Source organism: Electrophorus electricus, chromosome 1 (genome assembly GCF_013358815.1).
Source record: "Electrophorus electricus isolate fEleEle1 chromosome 1, fEleEle1.pri, whole genome shotgun sequence".
Lineage (NCBI taxonomy): Eukaryota > Metazoa > Chordata > Actinopteri > Gymnotiformes > Gymnotidae > Electrophorus > Electrophorus electricus.
Genome location: NC_049535.1, coordinates 14,376,905 through 14,386,480, shown reverse-complemented (window position 1 = coordinate 14,386,480; position 9,576 = coordinate 14,376,905). Strand labels below are relative to the sequence as shown.

Below are 9,576 nucleotides of genomic sequence, written 5' to 3'. Positions count from 1 at the left end.
TCTCCTCCTCTCTCCTCCTCTCTCCCCCTCTCCTCCTCTCCTCCTCTCTTCTCCTCTCTTCCCCAGATCTGACCAGCAGGTTCTGATCCCTTGCTGTCCTCTTGGTCAATCCATACTGACCATAACCCCTTAGGAATCCATGGCTTCTCGAGGGGCCTGCCCCTGCCCCTGTCTGATGCCCCTGCCCCTGTCTGATGCCTCTGTCTGATGCCCCTGCCCCTGTCTGATGCCCCTGTCTGATGCCCTTGTATCCAGCTTTCCTTTTCTCTTTCTCCCTGTTGCTTTTGCTGTGCTCTCACGCCGGTCTCTTCTGGTGGGCACTCGGCTGCTCATTGAACTTTCTGCGCAAGAGGAGCAAATTTCTGACAGGCTGGGGCCTGTCGTCGTGACGACAGGAGCCGCATTCACTGCCACACTGAGTAACAGAGAAGCATGGGGGACCTGGTCAATAACTCCTCCCTCCTTCTCTCTGTAGGTACTTATAAAGGGATGTGTAGACCCATCGATCACTTTCCCGAGGACGCAGATTACGAGGCAGACGCAGCAGAGTACTTCCTTCGTAAGTTGCATGCATGTATGTGCATTTGTGTGGGTATATGTGTGTGTGTGTGTCTGTGTGTGTGTGTCTGTGTGTGTTTAATGTGCATGTGTTCCTATGTTTGTGTGAGTGTGTGTGTGTGTGGTATGTTTGTGTCCCTATGAACATGTGTGCTTGTATGTTTCTGTGTGTTTGTGTGTGTGTTGATCATGTTTGTGTGCATGTGTTTTCTATGTGTGTGTATGTGTGTGTGTGTGTGTGTGTGAGTATGTGTTTGTAAGTGTGATAAAGAGGGCAGAGCTTAAGCGAGTGGATGTTGGTCAATGTGATTGGTCTAGACAGGAGGGAAGGAGGGAGGGGGAGGGGCCAGAGCGACAGACACTAGAGAGGGATGAGTGTGAGGGAAAGAATGTGTGTTTGGGAACGTGGAGATAAACGGTGGAGAAGTGGAGGGTGTAGAGGGTGGAGGAGTGGAGGGTGGAGGTGTGGGAAAGGAGCAGGGCCTTCTTCTCCTCAATTAGGCCAGTCATTTCTATAAATATTTTACTTTGCATCTATATAGGTCAAACGTCTTCTTCACCCCCACCCCTCCAGCAGCCTACACACACACACACACACACACACACACGCGCGCGCGTGTTGGGATGGGATGGGGGGGCTTGACAGTGGAAAATGAGAGAGAGGTTAGAGATTGCAAGAGAACATGGTTATAAAGATACAGAGATAATGTCAGAGTAAAACTGTGTGTGTGTGTGTGAGAGAGAGAGAGAGAGAGAGAGAGAGAGAGAGAGAGAGAGAGAGAGAGAGAGAATGCAGAAAGGTCGCAGGGAAATGTAAGATTGGGAATGACCTCTGTGGGTAAGATGAGCAGGGAGACGTGGTTAGAAGCATGAAACATGGAGAAAAGTCTAAAAGGCTTCTTCACTGTGGGGTGTGTAAGGTTTAACAGTATGAATATGCCTCAGTTCCAGGCTGAAAAACATGCACACACACATACACACACACCCACCCACACACACCCACACACACACACACACACACACACACACACACAGAGACACCGTCAAATCAATAAGCCTTGTCCAGGCTTATATATCAAGTTCTACTGTTACCATGGTGATGTCAGTGCACTAATGTCATTGAATTAATGATGTCACATTATTTGGGTTAATGATGTCACATAATAGAATGACATCATTAAGGCGGGAAAAGCGGGCAAAGCTCAAGTGTCTACTCATCTGACCCTGAGTCATCTCCACATTATCATTAGGCTGTGTCGTCCCACACTATCAGCACTGGGCTGTATCATAATGCTTCTATAACCCAGTGTTCATATATGAAGAGACCCCCCCCACCCCCAGATCATCATAGCATCTCACACAGCTCTTACGAAGAGCTCTCACCAACAGTGGGATCACATTACATTTAAATATTGTGTTGCATATAAACTGAACGTATAAGCTCCAAGTGATGTCATATCTAATGATAACACACTACATGATGTCACTGAGTCTATGATTTTTGACAAAATGTCATAAAGCCAAATATTATTTTTCTAAACCATTGATGTAATTAGGTAAATGGATGTTCCTGGGTGGTTGGTGCTCATAACTAGTGTTTTTCGCCGTAAATGGTAGTGCCAGTAATGATGTATTAGTGCAATAACCGTGTCACAACTGGAATGAATGTGTTCCAAACTCCTTAGAGTTTCCATCACCATGGTAACACATAGCCACCCAGAGACTTAGATGTTCGCTTTACTCTGATTCTGTGTGTGCGTGTGTGTCACACATATCCACTGTATGTTGGTATTATTGTTTACCTTTTTTTCTCTATCCTCGCTCTCCCTCTGTGCTCAGCTGTGTAATGCTCCTGTTCTACATCTGCCCTGTTTCTCTCTCTGTCTCTCTTCCTCGCTCTCACTTTCATTGGTCATCACTTGTATGGCATAATTACATAAGTTTCTTCAGGGAAATTTGTTTAGGCATCACCTTCTGCTGTGCTGTGTCTCTCTTCATGTTTATTTATATATATATATATATATATATATATATATATATATATATATATATATATATATATATATATATATATATATATATGTGTGTGTGTGTGTGCGTGTGCGCGCACGTACGCGCTCATCTGTGTTTGTTTGAAGGAAAAGAGAGAAATTCTAAAATGCCAAAAAGTCTTTATTAATTATCAGTGAAAACCAAAGAACTTTGATCTGATAATGGTGGAATTAGGGAGCCCATTTAGCTTGATGGCATCTGTGCACTTCCAGCCGTGATCTGTGCATGGTTCAAGCATGGTTCGGTCCTAATGCAAACCGTGAGCACTCGGCCGATCTGTGCGCGCACACACGGAGTGGTTGGTTCATATGGAAGATCAGGTGTGTGATCTTAGCTGAGCTTAGCTCCAGGTCCATGCGATGGGCGTGTCAGCCCCACACGCCTGCCCTGCCGCTATCTTTCCTACCTTATGAGCTGCACTTCCATCAACTATCATCTATTAAGGCATTTTTTTTTCCTCTATTTTGACATAATATTGAACATTAATTCTGCATGACGGCATTAATTCCGTGACGCATTGCCATGGGTGACCAGTCATCCTAATCTCAAGTTAGGGTTCTGCAAGGCAGAAAAGTTCGTTTGGAATTGAGCGCATTAAAATCGCATAGGAGCTCATCTTTTGGCTTTTCAATTTTAAATGTGTGCAATTTAGATATTAAGTGTGCAGAAGGTGCAGCAATTGCAAAGATGCTGACCAAATCACTGGCTTCCTTGTGTGAAACCTCTCTGGTTTCTCCCACCCTCTCACTCTTTCTTTCTCTGTCTGTCGTTCTCTCTCCTCTTTTTCTCTCTCTCTCTCTCTCTCTCTCTCTCTCTCTCTCTCTTCACTCTCTTTCCCATTTGTTCCTTCTTATGAAACTATGACAGTGGTCGCTAACGCCTTGGTGCAGCATACTATAAAATCTGTGTGTGTGTGTGTGTTTTAAAATCAATGCATGCCTCTCAGATCTCTGCAGTGACTGTGTGTGTGAGGTATGTATAGCTACCAGTTTCTCCATCCGTGTACAGTGTGTGTTGGGGAAGAGAAAGGGGCAGATAATGCAACCGGACTGCATTAGTGAGCAAGGAGACGGGGTTGGGGGGATGGGAGCCACCCAAAGATGAGGTCACCGTAATATTTAATCAAGCTTACCACCTGGAGAGAGAGAGAGAGAGAGAGAGAGAGAAATCAAATATATGCAGATGACCTGGTTCTGCCATCCCCCACAGAGCTGGGGCTACAGCTGATCCTGGACCTGCTGGAGCAGTGCTTCCAGACCTGGGCTCTGGCAGTGAACCTGAAAGGCACCAAAACTATATTTTTTCCAAAAAACAGCCAGATCTCAGGGACACACATCATACTTCACTTTAGGGATGCAAAGCATGTACATATTATAATTACTTAGTACTGAATATTAATTCGACTGGAAACTTCAGTCTAGCAGTCAATGAACTGAAAGAGAAAGCACACACAGCATTCAAATACCAACACAAATTTGACTCAAATGATTTCAGTCAGTTAGAAAACCAATTCTGCTGTATAGTAATGTGTGGGGACAACTCTCAAATAAAACTTTGAACCAGTGGAACAAACACCCAGCTGAAATTCTGCACACTGAATTTTGTAAAACCAGTGCACAGGAAAACAACAAATAGCACTTACAGATCAAAAGTAGGCCAATTCCCACTATTACTCAACATTCAGAAAGGATTGTTAAATACTGGCTATGTTTTAACAACCCCCCACCCTCACCCCCCCTGCCCCCACCTCCTACCACTACACAGCCCTACAATACCAAGAGCTGAACAAAAAAAGAGCCCCTCACACAGCCGGTCCTGACACTAAGTCCATTAACAAATGAGCTACCACTACCAGTCTTCTACGTCAGACCCAGTCTGAAACATAAACCGAACCAAACGATAACACTTCAAAAACAAAACTACATCACCCACTGGAACACGTAAAATGCAGTGCCAAATGCAGTGCTACCTGGATGTAAAACAACTACCTGCTCATAGTGACTGCTATAAAACACAGAACCACAAAACTCAGTGAACACAGCCTGGATGTACATGATATAAGACATCGTGGCTGCCCAGAGAGCAGAGACTCTCTGTAGAGACAGAGCTGAACTTTCTGACTAAATGTAAAAGATTTAACCAAATCCAAACTTACTTTACAAAATGTGAGGTGATGCATTTTAGATGGCTAAATACTGACAAACACAGCCATGCACTAACTGGGCTGCACTATAAACACCCAACAAAGCAAATACAGCCATGCACTAACTGGGCTGCACTGTAAACACCCAGCAAAGCAAACACAGCCATGCACAAACTGGGCTGCACTGTAAACACCCAACAAAGCAAACACAGCTATGCACTAACTGGGCTACACTGTTTGTAAATACCCAGCAAAACAAACACAGACATGCACAAACTGGGCTGCACTGTAAACACCCAACAAAGCAAACACAGCCATGCACTACCTGGGCTACACTGTTTGTAAACACCCAACAAAGCAAACACAGCCATGCACAAACTGGGCTACACTGTTTGTAAATACCCAGCAAAACAAACACAGACATACACAAACTGGGCTACACTGTAAACACCCCAATAAAATGAACAGACGTACACAAACTGGGCTGCACTGTAAACACCCAACAGAACAAACACAGACATACACAAACTGGGCTGCACTGTTTGTAAACACCGTCATGTATTTATCTATTTCTTTTCTAATTATTGTTATTATTTATTTTCTTTTCACTTCTTTACTTTTTGTCATCTTGACCAAGAATTCTTTTATTCTAATTAGTTTTTTTTTATTGTTAATTAGTATTAAATTATAGTACTTCTTAATTTCCTTAAAATTGCAAAGGATCATTTGTGTTGTTTTAGTGCAGCTTTGGGAAAACTGAAAAGTACTGAAAAGGTCACGCCAGTACTGAACTGAAGTGAGAGAGAAACAAACAGGGACAGAAGCAGAAGGCTGGCCTACTGAGTGCAGTTTCAGGCATAGGAACGCTGCACGGACAGACCCAGGAGATGAAGACTATGGGGCTAATAGAGAAAGACTGCGTCTTCGCCGAAGGAGAGAGACGTCAGGGAGATACAGGCCCAAAGTGACACGCGGAGATTCTGTAATCAGATAGCAGGGAGTTTTTTTTTAGAGGGCACGAACGAGGACCATCGCATCTGGCGAAACTGGGGAGTTAGGGAGGAGAGAGAGGGAGAGAGAGAGGGAGAGAGAGAGGGAGAGACTCAGAAAAAGAAGAGAGAGAGAATGAGGGGAGTGCTCTCAGAAGTTTGTGTCCACTTTGTTGTCAGCACTTTAGAAGTCACAAAAACTGCTGAGGAGTGTGTGCGCGCGTGTGTGTGTGTGTGTGTGTGTGTGTGTGTGTGTGAGTGCGGGCACGCGCGTGTGTACCTGCCTGCATGTGTGTTGGGGTGTGTGTTTATCTGTATGCGCGGTAGTGAGGCAGGCAGGTGAAATGTTCCACAGACGTGGGATGAAAGCGAACCTGAGCTTGTTAACCAGCAGGAGGAGGAGAGAGAAGCAGTGCAGCATGGGTAAGGAGGGCCAGACGGTGCATAAGCAGCCTGTGCGTGTGTTTTTGTGTGTGTGTGTGTGTGTGTGTGTGTGTGTGTGTGTGCAGGAGCGGTGAGGGCCTCCAGTATATTCCCCATCCTCAGTGTGATTCTACTCTTCATGGGAGGCCTGTGCATCGCTGCCAGCGAGTTCTACAAGTCACGTCACAACATCATCCTCAGTTCAGGCATATTCTTCGTGTCCGCAGGTAAGCACGAGCGCGCGCACGTGCGTGTGAGCGAGGTCCGATGGTGCCGATAGCCAAGCTGTACCCAGCTCGGTGTTGCCAAGACCTGCACATTTCGCTTCAGCTTCTGTGTCCTGATGTTTCGTCTCGCTTTGGAACGTCAGACACAGCCCTTCTTTGGTTATGCCGAACACACCCAGACATGTCCAGCAGCGAGGGCCCCGCTCACCATTTGCCACGAGTGCACCTGGAACAGTTGGAAAGCCGGCATGCTCCGATCGAGTCCGTTCTGGCCTAGTGCTTCCCACATGCAGCCTCTCAGTAGGGCAGGAGGCTTTGGAATGTTAACGAACACACACTCACGGGACTTCACTTAGCCACGTGATCTACACACAGACTGTCAGAAGCACAAGTCTGTTGATCCGCGCTCCCCCCAACCCCCTCGTCTGAGATACTCCTCCTGGGATTCAGCCTTGAAAAAAAAACAGACCCCTGACACACTTTTCTCTTGCTATCCACCGCCACGGCTTCAGAAATGTTGTGTTACCTGCTGGAACCATTTCACACTACAATTCAAAACATGACGTGGTAAACATACTGTACAAGTAAATGTTTGTAATTCAGTCCACGCATTGGTGGATTGAAAGGGGCAAATCGCGTTCAGGCAGTCAAACATTTTACGATTCTGTGTTCTGTGGCTTATTCATGGGTATAAATGGGCTGGACTTAATTTAGACTTAATAAGGTCAGTTCACTCACAACGCCCAAAGCTGTCTCATGAAAATCCATGGGGTGACTGGTGAAAATGGGAGTGTCTGTGCAGTGACTGGTGAAAATGGGCGTGCCTTCCCTTTTAACAGTCCATCTGGGGCTCTTGAAACTTCAGGCTTCTGCTAAGGATTTAGCTGAACAGGAAAATCCTCAGGGTGAAGCTTTAGGCTTAGGACTGTCCTCTTCACCACAGAGAAGATTGACATCTCACATCCCAAAATATAAACACTCCAAAGTTCAGTTGTATTCTGCTCCCTTAAAGGTTGGGTCGGGGCAGGATGTGGAGACAAGAGTCACATCTGCGTTGCAGTTTGGGCTTCAGTATCTCATTCGAAGACACCAGGGCAGCTGCCTGGTCAAAGATCTTGTCTCCTGCAGGATCCATGTGGGATCAAACCTGTAATTCTCTGGTTGTTGCCATGATTAAAGGCTGAACCATCTACTGCCCAGATAAAGGCTTCGGTGGAGAGCTGAAGGCGATTTAGAGACTTATTCACTCTAAGAACCACCTGCAAACGATTTTTACTGGAATTGTTCTGGAAACACTTCTTAGACTCCCGCCGTGTAACCATTGTCTCCAAAACCAAAACCAAACTACTGGCCCCTCTGTCCATCTGCTGGCTATGCTGTGTGTCTGCAGTAACCCACTGCAGGGAGGGGCCCCTTTTCTGACGTTTTCTCCTCGCTGTAGACCAATGCCTAATGTTTATAGGATATTTAGTGGGTTGGTGCTACATAAATGCATGGTTAGCATTTGTTAGCAGGTTGTTAGCATGACCCATTTAGCTGATCCTGTTCATTTGTAACCTGAACCACTCTATTATTTGCTACTCTCTCTCTCTCTTTCTCTCTAGGCTTAAGCAACATTATCGGCATGATTGTGTACATATCAGCAAATGCTGGCGACCCCTCCAAGAGCGACTCCAAGAAGAACAGCTACTCCTACGGGTGGAGCTTCTACTTCGGCGCCCTGTCCTTCATCATGGCTGAGATGGTGGGTGTCCTCGCCGTGCACATGTTCATCGACCGCCACCGCGAGCTGCGGGTGGCCGGGGTGAGGTCCGGCCGGGGCATCGCTACGGGCAACGCCGACTACCTGCAGGGCTCAGCCATCACACGCATCCCCAGCTACCGGTACAGGTACCGGCGCCGCTCGCGCTCCTCAAGCCGCTCGACGGATCCGTCACAGTCGCGCGACGCCTCGCCGGTGGGGCTGAAAGGCTTTGGGGCGCTGCCGTCTACCGATATCTCCATGTACACCCTGGGCCGTGGCGGGGACACGCTGAAGACCTCGCACGGCACACCCACGGCCACCTACAACTCGGAGAGGGACCATAACTTCCTGCAGGTGCACAACTGCATCCCGAAGGACACGAAGGACTCGCACGGCAACGCCGCCAACCGCCGCACCACGCCCGTATGAGCTCCGTGGAGACCCCTAGTGGCAGGGAGGGGGAACTGACTGAACGTGGCCGCGCGCGCGCGAGAGAGAGAGAGAGAGGGAGAGAATGAACGAGTGCGTGAGTGAAAGAAAAGAGAAACAAAGTGAAAGAAAGGGAACTGAGGAACCAGTACATAAGAGCTCTCTGAGTTGTGAGATATTTACAACAATGATGATTATACGATGAGTTTCCATGTTGAAAAAAAGTGAAAAAGTGAAAAATGAAAAATGTCCAAAAAAAAAAGAGGTAAAGAAAATGCATGATTTTCCCATCTAACGTAATTTAACGAGTTCTAAACCGTGTTTCTAACGAAGTGTAGAGGAGTAACAACGGGGAGAAAAAGGCACAGGGGCACAGGGAGCGAGGAAGAGGACACCGTGGTCGATGAACATTGTGAGTTTTAAAAGGTTTCTATTTTTTCGACTCTCTTCTCGGTCTCCAGGGCGACAGAGGTCGCCGCCCCCCCCTCCCCGCCCCGCCCACCTCTATCTTTACTTCCTGTATGTATCCATCTCATCCTTTTGCGCATTAATACTGTGAAGCGTTGTGGCCGTGGTGTACCCAGGGCAAAAAAGACCAACCCACGCCCCACAACTAAGTTAATATATGTATTAATTATATATGAATATATAAATATATATGTTAATAAACCACAGATAGACTTCCCTGACGCAAAGAGAAGGAAAAAAAAAAGACTTAAAAATGCAAAACAAATCAAAAGTCAATAAAGTCGTCATGGAATCAAAAGAAGTAGGGAAAAGGCTTTTATTGTGGCTCAGCAGAGGACTGAAGAGGTCGTACAGGGAGGAGCAGTGTGTCTGTAAACATCCACAGCACGCACCACAAATGGAGGACTTGCAGAGCTATTTCTGAAGCCTTGTTCATGCAGCCTGCCTGATTTAGAGATCAGGCCTCTATAACATTAAAATCTCTCTGAAACATTTTCACTCAGATATATCAAAAATAAGCACTGGTACCATAGGACAGTTATT

General features: G+C 46.4%; 1 protein-coding gene across 1 annotated transcript in view; it reads left to right on the top strand.

Moving 5' to 3' along the window:
- The window catches only part of LOC113580323 (voltage-dependent calcium channel gamma-2 subunit), a 35,954-nt gene extending 26,631 nt beyond the window's left edge, over window positions 1-9,323 (top strand). The window contains exons 2-4 of the mRNA XM_027014803.2: window positions 476-559; window positions 6,252-6,392; window positions 7,997-9,323. Coding sequence (XP_026870604.2) covers window positions 476-559; window positions 6,252-6,392; window positions 7,997-8,565 — 794 coding nt within the window. The 3' untranslated portion in view covers window positions 8,566-9,323. The remainder of the gene's footprint in view (window positions 1-475; window positions 560-6,251; window positions 6,393-7,996) is intronic.
- The last annotated feature ends 253 nt before the right edge of the window (window positions 9,324-9,576 follow it).